At 40.4% G+C, this 16,883-nt stretch overlaps 1 protein-coding gene across 4 annotated transcripts in view; it reads left to right on the top strand.

Moving 5' to 3' along the window:
* The window catches only part of LOC119775289 (semaphorin-4B-like), a 90,170-nt gene that overhangs the window by 53,053 nt on the left and 20,234 nt on the right, over window positions 1-16,883 (top strand). For all 4 annotated transcript variants that reach the window (XM_038273216.1, XM_038273218.1, XM_038273217.1 and 1 more), the window contains 4 exons: window positions 11,811-11,965; window positions 12,205-12,267; window positions 12,954-13,052; window positions 16,008-16,119. In XM_038273216.1, the coding sequence (XP_038129144.1) occupies window positions 11,811-11,965; window positions 12,205-12,267; window positions 12,954-13,052; window positions 16,008-16,119 (429 nt within the window). The remainder of the gene's footprint in view (window positions 1-11,810; window positions 11,966-12,204; window positions 12,268-12,953; window positions 13,053-16,007; window positions 16,120-16,883) is intronic.

Genomic DNA, 16,883 nt, shown 5'->3' with positions numbered 1-16,883 from the left:
TGCCAGTCTATCGCAGGGCAACACAGAGACAAACAGGACAAGCAACCATTCACACACACACTCACACCGAAGGAGAATTTAGAGGAGACAATTTTGGACTGTGGGAGGAAGCCAGAGTACCTGAAGAGAACCCCTGCATCCTCAGAAAGACCCCGAATCGAACCCAGAACCTTGTGGCTGCAAGGCAGCCATGCTGCCCACTGCGCCACTGAGCAGCAAGGGGCTTGACTTTAGATCCTAACGTCCACAAATCATGACAGAATATTTTAGTACAAAGATTGATGTTTAAAAAAGGAATCTTTGGGGATCAGCCAAGGACCCATTAAGGAAAGTGGGGAAATTTTGAATGGCTACTACTGTACTTCGTCATTTCTCTTTGGTTCAATGACATTTTTCATATTTTTTTTTTATGTTTATTAGAGGCCATAGACATAAAAATGTAAAAAAACATTTAATCTCTAACAAATTGTCACAAGTTTTCATTTTTTTATGGAATCTCTACAATAAGTGAACTTTATTGAACTTCATTGATCTCACATTGGAGAAACTTACCTCTGCAATGAAGCTTTTAATCATGTTCTGAATAATGGGGATGAATTTGTTGGTTTCTGTTAAACGGGCCAGTGTTTGAATAATCTGGATCACAGTTTATACAACTGACACCATAATGAAACGAGTACTGCGCAACGTTTGAAGAAACTTTGTGATTAAGTACAAATATGATTATGCTTGAGAGAAAACTTTACATTGGAATCAAGGCACATCTGGAAGTGCAACAACGTGCTTCTAGTGTATCACTCATTAAAAGCCAGAGCTTTTTGTTTTTATCCTGTTCCAGGACGTTAACGCGCTCCACATGCTTCATTCTGACAAACATCCTTGCAGAAAAACACTGAGTGTTCCTTCTGGGCTTGCCTGCGAACACTGAAGATGTAGCTAAGAGATCCCATCAAAGTAAGCCTTTTTCTTTATAATGGCAGCAACCGGCCTCCTTTGGGGATGTCTTTTAACAGAGTCACTGCTGAGTAAACCATAATCCACAAATGCATTGACTAATCCAGTGATCCTGCTCTCGCCGGGCTCCTCATAGCATCGTGACCACAGGAATTGAATGCACGAGGGGCAGGAATTAGAGCTACGTTTAAGACTGGGTGAACCGTCAGCAAATATAAATCCATATGTTCGGACACTTCTGCTTTGTACTCACTACTGTGGGTGAGTGCAGAGCAGGAAAGATGGAGCAACTCCAGCCTGCTCTTCTCATCAAGAGCCTCTCCAGAAACTTCATACACATGAATACATATTTGAGAGGAGCGTTTGGATGATGTGGCACCACTTGAAAGACCTTTTAACATGCCAGTCCAAAAGTGAGGGCTCTTCATAAACTGAAAGCAGGAAAAACTGACAATTGGGCTTCGACTCGTGCAGGGAAGGGAATCTCTCTGCAAAGTAACCATCTGTAATGATGTTCAAGCCAGCTGGATTTTGGTAGCACCCAGACATATGGCTTTATTTCTCTGCTCAGATACACTTGGCTGGGCTGTAGAAATAGTATAATGTCATTCATTAAGCAGATTTCTCGAGTGTCCTCAGTCACGCTAATGCTATTTTTTTTTCTCTATAAAATCACCACAAAGAGTTTTTCGCTCATCTTAGAAATATTTGTATTTGGCCTAAAACTATATCAAAGTTCCTTTTCTAATCTAGGTAGGGCGGTTGGGGGTTACCATAAGGCAATACTAGGCAGCTGCCTAGGGCCCCAAGTTCCTATGAGCCCCATAAAACTCTGTTTACATGTATGGTTAATATAACTATTCCTTATTTGTGCACTTTCGCAAAAATGCCATCAGATTAAGTGTGTCTCAGCCCCCCCCCCCTTTAGCTGCACGTGTTCAGAAAGGTCCAAACAGACAGCAGCAAACTATTTGAAAACAAACTGTGTGAAGAGCAGTGTTATTAACTTAGCACTTTTTTTTTTTGCAATATTTGGGGGCTTTTCAGACCCCTCTAGCACTTTTATGTCAAAAAAGTACCTGTTGCCAAATCTAGCTACTTTTTTCTGCTACTGGAGACTATGGTGACAACATCTAAAAGCAGCAAGTAGATTGGTAACCCTGCCTCCTGCTCTCCTCCATCTTGTCTGCTGTCATGATTCATGCAGCTATTATTGCATCCAAATGAAAAATGGAGAACAGATAAGCAGATCATTGCATGTCTACAGTGGAAAGAAGGACTGGGTTATTTACTTTTGCCATCGCCTTTTTAGAAACACAGAAAGGAGCAATCAGCTAAGTGAGCTTAGTGCTTGGAAAAAATCTTTCATTCCTTTTAAGACAGAATGAAAAGTCAGCTGAGTACAAAACAGAGAAAAACAACAAGAGAGGTGCAAAATCTAGAATAAATAATGTATATCTATTCTATTAACATTTCTGTATCTGTATAATGAGTCTGTTTTATGTGTCGTCTTCTCATGCTTGTTTTTGCCTAGGGCCCCAAATTTCCTAAATCCGCCCCTGGTTAGGGTAGCGGGTCCACTAAGGTTCGGGCTTGATCTAAATACCTCAAATGATAGCTCCTACCTACTGTTTCTAGCCTTTATCTCTTTACCTTTCATTTGGTCAATGGTAGGAACACTATCAAGGGTAGGAAAGGAGTTCTGGAATACAGTACTACTACTGGGAGTGCAGATAAGTTTTTACTTTACATTATTTGGTGATCAGTTCTAACCTGTCACCGTGGACTCTTGTTTGATCTGGCCTGGTTCCACCTCTGAAACTGGGCTCTACCTGCTCCTTTCCAGGACTGATATGCCATGTTTACAGCGTAAGTCAATCTGGCTGGCCAGGATAATCAGTTTGTGTAGTTTCTAGCCCTGAAAGGGACAGTGATGGTGTGGCAAGTTTACCAAAACACAAAAATGACTCAAGCCTAAATTTCTGTCTTGTAGTTTGTCCATGTTGTTGTGGACATGAAGTCAGTAACCAGCTCCATATGCTAATAAACACAGATGGCCTTTGGTTTTTGGGTTATAGCCAAGAAATAACCTTGTGGCTCTATTGGAGTCAAATCATGCCAGTGGTTGGTCCTTTAACACATCAAGAGCTGTCTTGTCTGCACAGTAAATTGAATGCAGAAAAGTGTCCAAGACCACCCCAGTGGGTGTTCTCTATCAGTCCTTTTGGGCGTTCCTACTTGTATTCATCTAGGATTTGATGTTTCATTGTGGATTCGGATCAGATTTTCAGACACTGATCTGAGAGGTGGGGAAAAGTACGGTACCATTTTCCATCTACTCAAGTGTCCTTGTAGTTCAGAGATGTTCCACCTCTTACAGTTCTGAAAAGCCAATTTATTTATGATTCTTGGCCAAACAATACATTCCCAAATGGCCCTTTTCACTCAGAGTGACACAGTGTGTTATTACAGCAGTTTGACCCTGCTGCTTCACTGTAGGCCTTCATTAAGCTGAACCAAGCCACAGTGAAATGGTGTAAATTATTTTTGCATTAATATCTACAAACTCTAACGAAGAGATTTGCCAAACGTAAACGGCCGAGGATTTTCCCGCACACGACGAGCACAGACCTGTTTGTTATGCACTGCGAGGGAGAAAATGATACCAGCTATCTGTCACCTGTGTCTTTGGGGCTGCCATATTTGTTTAGACAGCTCACTCAGACAACACGGTGTCTCACCAGTGTTGCTGCTAGGATTTTGTAAGCTTTCAGGTGCAGTGGATCGTATGTCGGGTGGGTATATACAGTCTTGGACTGCATGAGTGAGACTTGAAAGCCTATAATTACAGAATGCCACATCGCATACGGTATGTTTCTTCACTGTGTTTTGATGCACTGACTTCATGGCCACTTTATTTCAGACTTTAGGCTTTTTAGCTGCAGCAACGTTTCCACAGAATAATCTTTTATGTTTTTGGCAAGATGGGTTTTTCATCCTGTTGCCCTTTTGCACCATTCAGACACTTCTGACACATAATCCTGTCAGAAATTGCTGGAAGCGGCGCGCTCTTGGGCTTTGCCTATTATCTTCAAGGTCCAGATATCCTCATATTATGACTGGCACTTGGTCACACACCAGAGCGAGCACCATCCCCTTTTTCATATTGCATCTACAAATTGAAACGTATTTTATTGCCTTTTATGACAGATACAAAGTTGTGCATAATTTGGATGTAGGGAGGCCAGCAATGCATATTTTTTATTATTTATTTAACAGCACAATGCCTAAAATGTGGATTAAGGTGTTCTCAGGTGTATAATCTATAATTTCACTTTAACTTCAATCACATATCCCATCTTTGCTCACCTCAGGAATAACATATTTGCTGGTGAGCCATATTTTCTTGGGAGTGACTGAAAAAGTTTTCTTTAATATTTAACCCAATACAAATTCAATTACACATTTCCAGAAAATGGTAACTTACTCCTTTTTGCTTGAAGAACAGAATTAAGTCATGTAACCAGTGTGTGTCCTTGGCCAGAATGCTGCCTCTGTTTCAACTTGCCTGGATTCATAGCATGAGTGGGATCAGGGTCTGTCTACGTCTCCTGTACTCCCCAGTGAAACAATAACAACCACTTGATGGCCTTGAAGTTGGCTTCTTTCTTCCTTTCTGTGACTATAAGGACTGTTGTTAAATCATGTCAAGCCGGGCTGAAATAGCCTTGGATTCGAGACAACAAAATCTTTCTCCGTTTCCTTTTTTTATCTTATTTTTCCCTTCTTTCCTTTGGTAGAAGTTGTATTCCTTTGGTTTCTTTGCTCGGCTAACGGTGAGCCACTTTGGCCTTGTTACCCCGTTGCCTTGTGACTCTGCTCATGCTGCCATAGTAAATCTGGGGCATGTTTACACTTAGCTTTTAGAAGAGTCTTGGCAGGCGTAAAACCTGCCATGCAGCCAATTCGTCACCCCGCCTTTTATAAGCTGTTAAACTTTGGAAAAAAAGAGGGAAAAAGTTGATCCTGCTCCATTTTCTTTCTCTCTCCCTGCACTGCAGGTTGTCGTTTGCCGAGATGCCGACTTTTTCTCAGCAACACAATCATTTGCAGACTAGCAAGCTCTTAAGTGATGTCAGTAACCTTTGATTAAGGCGTTGATTGAGCACACTCTAGTGTGACATCAACGAATTAATACAGCAGAGTGATGACAACATACAACCTCTGAATTGAGAGGGTATAGCTTTCCAACTGTTTGGTGTAAAGATATCATTTATAAATCAAAATTAGCGATGACATTGTAGCCTGAGGCTCTTCACAAGCTGCCTTACCATAGATTTAATAGGAAAGACTTTAATATTTTGCATAATTTTGAATGTCACACATCATTTCCTTGATCTAGAAGTTGCTGACATCATGTTCTGGTTATCTGCTCATCCTTTTCAATTTCATGGTGGAAATGTGTTAGGCAGCAAATAAACGTGTCATCCTCAAATTTGACTTGTTAAAGGAAGATGCAAATTTGTAAGAAAAATCAAGTTTTTGAGCAAGTTTGGCAAGGGTCACATTGGGTCAGAACTTCTGAAAAAGAGTTGCTCTTGTGTGGTGATTCTGGCCTAGTCTGCAGGAACCGGTTTAATGTGGTGGTACAGTAGTTTTTGACCTGGATATATTGTTGATGTTTGTTTTTTTTTTTTCTTTCTTGATGATACAAATAATAGCAAAGTAATAGCTATTTATTTATTATTGCATAAATTAAGAGATTCACAGTAACAATATTCCTATAAACATAAAATCTGACCATCATTGTGCACGTCATTGACCAAAAGGCTTCACAAAGGTAGGCAGCAGCTTGACAAAGCCATGATGGCAATTATTCCACATCCAAGTAGTATGCAGTTCTTCATATATACACACACATCAATTTTAAACAGATGGTATCGTACTGGTATCGGTATGGGCAAATACAACACAGCCAGGTATTGGGGGGGGCAAAAAATGGCATCGGTGCAACACAAGTCGCCGCTGTCAGGTAGCGACAGCCTACAGCAACAGCGGGCCACTGTGACAGGAAATCCCATATTGCTTTGCGAGGAGAGCTCTCTGTGCAAAGCATTCTGGGATATATCTGCCTCTTATGAGGCCTTTCTTTTCTTCTCATACACTTCGTAGAAACTTCTCTTATGACCTCCTTCAGCCATTTCGGAACTGCTGTGAGAAAGATGAGCTTCAAAGATTGTCTGAAACCGTTGCTCACCACAGATGTATGCCTGAAAGTGAGCATGCACAGAAGAAGATAGCAGAATGATTGACAGTTAGGAGGACCCGGAAATACCTTAAAGTTTGTCTCAAAACTTGAAATGTTTAACTTTATATTTATTTTACTTTTACCTCCTACCTACAGCTTTGGATAAGAGCATTTTTTTCACGGAAATAATTTTTCCTGATGTTTCTCACAGCAGTCCAATGCTTCCATCCGCAAAGTAAAACGCATTAAGGAACCATTTTATGAGCACAACCAGGGCTACCAGTTACTGACCAGGCCTTGAAACTCTTCTTGAACTAACGTAACATCTGTTCGATTTTTGTGAACAAACTGGCCTTTTCCATAGTGGTCTCAGTGTGTTTAACTGAATGCAAAAATTGTTTTTGTTGTTGATAACATTTGGTCAGATTATGCATCGTCTCTGATTTTTTTTATTGGCCTCAGTTTGCCTCTTAGGACTTGTGGAACTTACCCATTTTGCAGGTTAACACAGACAATAAAGCAGCCGTGTTGGTGCAATGATCACTGGCAGAGGTTCAGAGCCTGACCTGCTGACAGTGTGCTGATTAAACCACCGGGTGATGAATGGAAGCCAAGCCCAACAGTGAAACGGTTTATATCCATGGATGCTCAACGTTCTCCTGCAAACAAGTCAAAACACTGAAGTTCTCCACTGAATCACCGCATGGAAAAAAAAAAAGCTCCATAGAGACAATATCTCAAATGGGATGCATATTGGTTGCTGTCTGGCCATTGGGGTTTTCTGTCCCTTGAATCCTCTTCTTCTCTTTTCATGTCTGCAGACTATGTTTTTCATAGGTCAAGATCTCAATGCAATCATCCAGGTTACCACAGCTCCCCCAGACCCTCCCACCCACCCCCTGATAAATACTCTTTGTCTTCCCTCTGAGTAAAAGTTTCATGACTTTGCTCTCCACTGCTCGTTATTCCATTGTCTGTCTGAGAGACTGTCACTGTGATTTATGTCAGAGAGTTTTAATATGCTGAGGAGAGGCTGCTTTTTGGTTCCAGTGAATGTCCCAAACCCATTGGAGCCTTGACAATAAGGCCATGATATGTCCCTCTGTAGGGAGGAGAGATGGCAGTCCTTTGTCTGCCGATTGCAGGATCTGCCAAGCCAGAGGATGACTATCTTTATAAGCATTTAAGGATATATTTCAATAGGCCTATATTCCCTTTAAACTGTGTTTTCGTTCTTTGTGCAGAAGGACTAGTGTCCTGAAGGACCTGTGAGTGACAAAGGGAAGTTATTTCCCCCATCCCTTCATTTTTTTCTTTTTATTTGCAAGCCCCAGTCCTGATTGACTCCAGATGTTTAAAGCTGTGTTTTAAAAGAGAATGAGGGTTTGTCGATGTGGAAAGGGCCCAGCGTTTGAATCTGAACGAGATGCGGCTCGTGCAGCTGGCTTTCACTCCCACAAGGGGAAGATGATCATCTGCCAAACTGCCTTGAGTGCAAGATGAACCATTTGTGAGTGTGTTGAGAAGTTTATATCGCGGGCTGTAAACATTTATTGCGGTTTTCTGCCTGTATTTGCATTATGGTCCAACGCACCACCTGGAGTGTTGAAGATAAACGTGTTGCTTGGTCCTGTCTGTCGTTTTCCTTCGTCAGGGTGAAAAAGTGAACAGGCTTCCTAGTTGCTCACTGTAATTTGGGGCGGGGAGGTTGTAAATGGTTTAATTGTGGCAAATATTAGTTTTTACAGCTCCCGCTTCGAGCTTGTAATCTTATATGGATAAACACATGGAGTTTGTGGCCACCTCTTTTTATTTTAAAGGAATAGTACACCCAAAACATGATTAGCCTTCATTTTCTACTCACCCCCATGCTGAACAAAACTCTGGAGTACTTTTTTGATATCTCAAATGCATCTGGAGATCTGGGAGGCTTCTTGCTGTCTGCTGACATTCAAATAATGGAGGTCTATGGCGCCCGAGACAGAAAGGTCCATAAAAGTCCATAAAAACGTGACAATATTCCTCCATACTGCTCGTCCAATGTATTCCAAGTGTCCTGAGTGGGTAGCGTCCATAATTTACTCGAAACGAAGTCATTTAGAATGTTTTTAGAGCATAAACAGTAGTGTATAGGATTTCCTAATAGCGCCCCATGCGCGCTCACGACGCTACGGAAGCCGGCAGACCAAACCAGCGCATTCAGCTCGGCAAAGAACTCATGCTCTTCCTCAACACTGAAGTCCTCAGACATTTTTCTTTCGTTGTTTCTTTCTTTGCACAGGTAAACAGCACATTTCTTCTTCTACGCTTGCATTATCGGCAGAGCAGACGCTGAATGCGCACTTCCTCTCGGTTTGGTCTGCCGGCTTCCGTAGAATCGTGAGCGCGCATGGGGGCGCTATTAGGAAATCCTATACACTACTGTTTAGGCTCTAAAACGTTCTAAATGACTTCGTTTCGAGTAAATTCTGGATGCTACCCACTCAGGACACTTGGATTACATTGGACGAGCAGTATGGAGGAATATTGACACGTTTTTGTGGACTTCCATTATTTGAATGTCAGCAGACAGCAAGAAGCCTCCCAGATCTCCAGATGCATTTGAGATATCAAAAAAGTACTCCAGAGTTTTGTTCAGCATGGGGGTGAGTAGAAAATGAAGGCTAATCATGTTTTGGGTGTACTATTCCTTTAATCTTTTTTCTATTTTGGCAGAGTAAGGACGGGGAGTATGTTTAAATGTTTGGAATGAGAGGAAGAGAACAAACATTTACAAAGATGACCCTAAATTGCAAACTGTTTAGAAGTATGCAAACAATAGTTGGGGATATATAACATCTCGCTCATTTTATGCCTGAATGATTCAAATCATCCAGTGCAGCTGGAACAAAATATTTGATCACTCCTGTGACAGTTTGTTGGGCTATCAATTAAGGCTGTTTGAAAATGTAATTAAACATCAGATGAAAAACCCTTTTGGTAAATTGCTCATCTTTGCCACTTCTGCAGAGTTGAGCCATTTCCTAATAAAACTATTTTTTTTTACCAAGGTCCTATAGAGAAATTTAACTTTTTTTAATATAACATTCCCCACTTGTGGAAGTGGCAAGAACTTAATCCTTTATATGGCATTCAGTGAAATGCTTTGAAAACCAATATTTCCTTACTTATTACCTTTGTAACATAAAAAATATGGCTATTTTGATGGCAGCAATTAATGTCAATGTAATAAAAAGAAACGCCAACTTGCCCGAATATATTAAGAAAAATAACAAAAGTGCCTCTATAAGAAATTCATTAAAAACACTCAGAGTGAAACAGATTTTTTTTTTTTTTGGTACAACATAACCTTAGAGGCACTAATGCTGATACTGTCACGGTTGGGTTTAGGTTTTGAGGACCCAAATGCAGAGGTGAGGAGGCAGAGTTGAATTTTGTAGATTTAATGAATTAACCGAGGCAAAATCCAAAAACCAAAGTAAAACATATAAGGAACCAAAAAGCAGAAAACTTCAGGGGAAAACTCACATGGGGAGCGAGGAAAAGACGAGGAACCAGCACTGAGGAACTGCACAGGTAGAGGATACGTAGGAGACAGAACAAAGACTGGACTAACGAGCTGACAAGGAACAGGTGTGGATGGAAGCACCTAGAAGGGAGCCAAGGGGAAAGGAAACAAACACAAGGGGGCAACAGAGAGTAACTCAAGAACAAAACACTGCTAGAAAACAACTACATATACAAAGAAACTAAAAATAAACTTCAACAGAAGGAAGAACCCTGAGAGATAATGGCAATTACAAATTTTATAGTTTATTAACCTAAATATAATTATTAATTAGACTCTTTAACTTTTGAACTTTACATTTTAACTTTTCAATTAGCTTTTTACCTTTTTTTTTCTTGACTTTTTAACTTTTTTCCCCCAAACTTAATTAACAGTCTGTGACATATCAATCAAGGCCTCATCTAATTGGTCAAATGCCAAAATAAGATGTACAGCAATGCTGAATGGCTGGATGTAGATCTAGTGCTTCTTGATCTCACTGAGGGACGGCTGGGACTCCATTTGTAAGGGGTATGCAAGTCATCAAAAACGGTAAATTGCCCTACAAAGGGTTAATGTGGGTTTGGCCGGAGGGTGGGAAAAAAGAAAATTCTTGCTGTTAAAAATGAACTAAACCTTTAGAGGTAATGATTATCTGTATAAATTGGGCTTTAATTGTTCTCTCTTTATGGTAATGTGCATATTTTGTAATTTTTGTGTAAACTTGTTTAATTCTGCGTTATTTTATCTAAGATGTTCCACATGCAATCCAAGTGTTACTCTCTATAGGTTGAAATGTGAGAATTTTCTGTCATTTAAAATGGTACAGATTTTTCCACCAGTCTCACGCTGATTACGCTGCAGCTGTAGTCTGGGCGCTGCAAGGACCTTAAATCAATAAAATCAGTGGATAAACCCACATTAGCCACCGTACGATGCGGCTACCGAGGCCAAGCAGCTCTACGGAGTGATTACGCAAGGAGGAAATTTGGCAGAAATCCACAGCTTTTCAGGGATACCGTTTATTTTTAAATCCTTTAATTTGATTATCATTTGATAAATTGATATATAATATAATACAGATAGAGATTTTAAATGATTAAGGATAGATACATTTCTGATTACATATCACATCGTAGCCTCGGGCCTTCTCACCAGGCATTAGACCTGTATGACCATTAGCCTTTCCATCCCTAATCGGTAATATTAAATTTAGATCTTTAATCTGTATCAGAGCCAAAAGTTCTTTGCATCTTTGTTTTTTTTAAACAGAAAAAAAGCTTTGAGATCATTATATACTTGTGACATTTTTGTGTAAACCTTGTAAAACTAATATTTATTCAAGTTTATGTGACTCTTATACAGAACCATGCATACATATAAATAATCAGTTTACCAAGATTGACATGAATTATGAGTAGATTTGCCAAAATGGCCTATTTGTGTCTCTCTTCATGATGTTTTTTTTCATAAAGTAAACTCTTAGTGCCTTTCTATTTACTACAGTCAGCCCTTACTTTGCTCAAAGTTTGTGTCAAATACTACCGTATACTTGCACTGCTGTCTTCTAACTGAACTTCAGAATATAGAAGCCTTAATTGGGAACAGAAGGAAACGGGTTCTCGCATGGATGTAAAACGTGACGTAAAGTGGTGGCTCTGTTGTGCCTCATGCACCCCTGAATAAAATAAACAATTTTTCAGATGGCCTTCTAGACGAATAAAAGAGACTTCATTAAAATGGCGGAACGAGCTCTACGTGTCATCTCCTTCAGATTTGAGGAGGTCGTTTGATGGTCATTTGTGGATGGAACAGATGGACCTTTTTATGCAATAATGAGCTCGTAAGATTAAAAGTCATGCAAGGAGGGAAAAAGAAGGGAATCTTTAGTCCTTTATCTCCTTTAGGAATAAAAAAACGAAAGTCTGAGTTCTGGTTGTACTCTAATCATCAGGACATGTTCTGTTCCCTTCTGCTCCTTTTTGTTCAGTCCTTTTCTCTGATAATCATCTGCTGTCTATCTCTGTTTATGTGTGTGCGTTTGATTTCCTCTGTGTCCAGATGCAAGGGAGAGATCGGCCAAGAGATTTTCAGTCGGTGGCGTCTTCAATTACACCTCTCTGCTGCTCAGCCAGGAGGATGACATGCTGTACGTTGGAGCCAGGGAAGCGTTGTTTGCCCTCAGCCTCTCGGACAAGACCAAGCTGCAGAAGAACGTAAGCATGATGGCGGGCCAAGCACGTCACCAGTCAAAACTAGAAATGCACCCTGGCTAGGAAACCTCTGTGGTGTTCTTTAAGATCCTATTGGCCAATAAGGTTCTAGTATCTCTATTTTATTCCCTGATCTATGCACCTTTGGTCAGAACCTTCCATTCAGGTTCATCAAACAGTTAAATTGGTTCATTAATCTTTGTTTTTTCTTTATTCAACCTTTTTTTGGTTCTCCTCCTTAGCTAACATGGGGCACTCCTGCTGGAAAAAGAGAAGAGTGCAGCTTTAAAGGAAAAAACCTGGAGGTAAGCACAGAAGAAAAGCATTCCCTGTAAAAAATCTTTCCTTGTTTCCTTCCCAGAATGTGAGTTGGGTCTTCCCTTGCGATCTCCCATTTGTTTCACATGCGAGGCAATTACATAAGTGACGAGCTGACAAACCTTTCCAGTAGATCCAAACGTGTTCATCAAGTCTGCAGACTCCCTGTGGGAACGGCTCCTTCCGTTTCTTCTTCTTCAGTCTGTCTGTTAGCTTGTTGTCATGCCAGCTGTTGTGTCCCTGAGTGTGAAGCCTCAGTAATCCGACTGCTGCAGTGCACAGATCTATCTGTGTTACACAAAGCTCTGCAGGCAACTGCTCTGTAAGGCTGGCAGGTTTTCCCCAAAGTATTGGGGAAGTGTCTCTGTCAACATCAAAGCTGCTCGGTTTGAGGAGGTTGGAGGTTTAAGAGTTTTCCAGGTGTAGGTACTTTTAGGTGGAGAAAAGAAAACCTGGAATGATTGAATTGCAAGATGTTTTTTTTCCACTCTTTCTGTCACTAAAAGTTCCATTTGTCTCTCTCTATATGTCATCTTATCTATGAATCCACCCATGCATCTATCCTCTGTTGAATAACTGTACAAGTATCATAAAATGCATTAGAAATTAGACTGAAAGGGACTTGGAAATGTGTTTCTGGACACTTCTGAACCTGACGTTTGTTCTCTTTCAGACCGATTGCTTCAATTACATCAAAATTCTCCTGCGGCTCAACAGCACTCATCTCTATGTGTGCGGTACCTACGCCTTCAGCCCCGTCTGTGCCTACATAGTGAGTCAAACGTCTCGTTCTGCATTCTGTTCAAATGCAAGAATAAAGAAGATGTATAAATAAAAAAAGAAAAATACCTTTTACTTTAGCATGCTTTAAGTTGTTTTTTTTTTTTATCAAACTCAGTCCCTTTTTGTCCTCTGTGACTTTGTTGGATCCAAGCATTAATAAATCACGCTGAGGCTTTTTAGCCAGACAAGGCAACAGGGGAGGAGCAGAGAAGCTCCTAGAAAGGAAACAAGCAGTAGATCTGTCAAGTACAACAAGAGTAAAGGTAACTATCAGAAGACCTGACATTGATTTTACCATTAGAGCCTCAGCTGAGTTTGGAGCCTGCTCTCTGTGTTTAAACAAGGGGGAATTAAGCTCTCAGCTTTGACGTCAAAGTGGAAGGAAAACACGGCGTGTCTCGGGTTTGAGATGACTTGGCAGGTCGCTAGGACCTGAACCGGGCTTCAGAGCATGGATGAGGTCTCTGCTGGGCTTACAGCAGCACTCACGTTGCCAAAAGAGGGCATTTTTGTTTGTGAGAGACAACATAGTCATTCCTAAGAATCTAGTCTCAGAGAGGCCCAATATTACCGCTGATAAATGGTTTGTTTTTTTAAAAGCTATTGTGCAAACAGACACAGGAGGGTTTAGGAGCAGTGTAACAGGACACTGAGGCCCAGAAGAGACACTAAACACTCAGGGTGACTGACATGAACTAAAACAAGCTCAGAGTGAAGCATTTAGTAATGAAGACGCATGAGGATTGTCCAAGCAGGGGCGCCACTTGTACCGTCCTGTCCTTGTTCTGTCTGCTTGATCCCCGGAACAAGATATTATCATTACACATCTTTAAAATCTCAGTTCTGTTCTAGTTTACATGCTTTACTGAGAGACATCATTTTACAGTAACCCTTCATATCTTTTGGTAGAATTTTGGCCTCAATATGGCGAATGGCCTGTACTCATATAGCAATTTTTCCAAGTGAGGCAACTCCAAAGTGATGAGCTACATCGTAGCCCCAGCTGCCCTGGGATGACTGATAGAACCGGGACTGACATACAGGCGCCACCAGACCCTCTGATCACAATCGGTAGGCAGTACAGATGCAAGAAAGTGTCCTACCGAAGGACAAAATACTTGAGATGGACAGAGGTGAGGTTGGAACCGGCAACCCTCTGGTTGCAGTACAAATTCAGATTTTTTGACGTATCCTCGTGATCCAGATTATCTTTTTTCTATGAAGATAAGGAAGCAGATTTCCGGAGTCTGCTGCTGTGCAGACTAATTAATCTTTTTTTTATTCTTGGCAGGGCTTATTTTATCCTCTAGTCTTTGTGACGTTTATCCTCTAGTGTTTGTGAGGTTAGAGCTTCTGACAGGTGTCTCCATAATGTAAGACCATAGTTGACTTTAACCTAACCTTGGTAAAAGACTCAACATTTTTAAATGGAACATTTTCCTGTTTTCTGGTAAAAATCCTGCTCTCTTCCTGTAATTTAGGTTGAATGAACCAAGAATGTATCTCAAATAGATTCTATTCATTTTATTTATGTAGTGCCAATTCACAACACGTCATCTTAAAGCACTTTACAGAGACAATATTGTTCAATCAGATTGGTCAAATGTTTCTGTCAAGGAAAATCAGTTGATTGCATCCAGTCATTGACTTGCAAGACATCTTCCTCCTGGGTAACATTGCAACAACGTGTTTTGCTTGCAATTTGTTGTCGAGTCCTCAGCAATACCTCACACCAAACAAGCTTGTAGCAACAGTGGAGAGGAAAAACTCCCTTTTAACAGGAAGAAACCTCCAGTAGAACCAGGTTCAGTGTGAGTCACCATCTGCTGAGGCTAACTGGGGTTCAAGGAGACAGAAAAAGAAGCAGAGATACAAAAGGCAACTTTCAACCAGCTCCACAGGCGGCCCCGTTCAGGAAGCACACTGCCAGCATAGCCCCTACCTGCTGCTGAAAATCTCATTGATGTACTAAAGGATTATTGCTACACTTCACGTACCCTTCAAGAAAAACATATTAGGCTTCTTGGAGATTGCAAAATACCAAAAAAAGCCAACCATCCATCCTATGAAGTTAACTATATTTTAATTATACCTATAGTTAGGAACCTGACTCCTAGTGTCACTCTTTAAAGAACAGGGTAGCTAGAAGAACCGCAATTTTAAATTCAGTAGGTGCAAATTTAGCAGCAGGAGCTAAAATGATCAGTTTTAAATGAGAGCATTCAAATGTTTTGTTTTTGTGTAAAAGCTGTAAAACTTTTTTTAATTTATTTTTTTTCTTTTTTATTGAAAGTTGTTGTACTCTGAGGATCAGCCTGCACCACTCCTCTAATACTTTCTCACTGACAGCATTTGACTCCCTTTTATTGCATAAGTCTCACGTTTAGCATTAACAGCTGGTCAGTGTAGCTTTAAGCAGATTAGTTACTACTTGTGAGCGTTTATTGCAACCAGATTTTTGTAAGAGGAATGAGGGGAAATACATCTAGGGTGGCTTTTCAGATGATGAAGAATTAACATCTGATTGGCTTTTGAAGATGAATCATTGAGATGGATCCTTGATCGGATTTGATATAAACTAACAAAATGATCGCATTTAGGTACGCCCAAATACCAGTTTGATTTAGGTAAAGATCCAGCCATTTTCAAACTTTGTTTTCTCTCTAAAAATTCTCTTTACATGAAAATAAACCAGATATATGCTAAAAATTTATTACAGAAACAAAGAAGATGATATACTTCATAGAAAAATTAAACTTTGCATCAAAACTTTGCATTTAAGATGTTTTGACTTTCACTTTGACAAAAAAAATGTTTTTTTTGTTGTTTTTTCAATAGATGAAACGAGCTGGAGGCCTCTGAGCTACCTTCAGTTATCTGATTTCATCATAACATAAACATTAAATGATCTCTCCCTGACCTGGTTTTTCTATTTATCCCCCAGAACACGTCCACATTTACACTGGTGAGAGACAAAGCGGGCGAGATCGTGTCGGAAGACGGGCGCAGCCGCTGCCCTTTTAATCCGGAGTACAAATCCACCGCCATCATCGTGGGTACGTACGCGGTAATAATTGTCAGGATAGTTCAACTTAAATACTTAAGTTCAACTGCTGCCTTAAAAACATGAGTTCACTCAACTTTAAGAAAGGCTACCATTCAACTCAGGAAGGTAATTTTTGAAAGTTTCCAGGTTGTTAAATTCTTGTTTGAATTCGATACATAGAGTTGAAGAGTTGAAGTGACGAACTATATTACATTATCATTCGCTAAAACTAACATTTTCTTGTCAATGAAACTTGCAATGATATATCCTTTTAACTCAATTATTTCAGTTACACCAGTTGTTTAATTATTGACCAATTGTTAAAAATCAGTTCATCGAATTGAATTAACTCACAGCACAACATAATCTACTGACCAAAACCTGCTTTAAATGACAGAATTCTTCACATTTTCTGTAAGTCTCAGCAGATGACAAATTCAAGACTTTATTGCTCCAGATGTCTTTGAGTGTTATGGCACATAGAAGATGTAAGAAGGCACTGATTAGGGCCTGCTTGTCCCTCTAGTAGTCAGTGTCCCACAGCAGATAGGTTGAGGTGTGTGGTTCTGAGCTGGGACTATCTGTAAGGGGCACCTGAACCTGATTTTATGGTGTTGGTTTTTGGCGTCTCCCTGCTGCATCGTAAACAATGGTGGACGGAGTCATTGATTAGTGAATCCACCCCTTAGGTCTGGTTGAGTGGATCTCCAGTATGTGGAAGGACAGATTGAAGAGTCCTTATCCCTTCTCCACATCATTTTTAGTAGGCTTCAC

The sequence above is a fragment of the Cyprinodon tularosa genome, unplaced genomic scaffold (genome assembly GCF_016077235.1).
Source record: "Cyprinodon tularosa strain WSP-4 unplaced genomic scaffold, ASM1607723v1 ctg861, whole genome shotgun sequence".
Taxonomy (NCBI): domain Eukaryota; kingdom Metazoa; phylum Chordata; class Actinopteri; order Cyprinodontiformes; family Cyprinodontidae; genus Cyprinodon; species Cyprinodon tularosa.
This window is presented reverse-complemented; position numbering and strand designations above follow the sequence as displayed.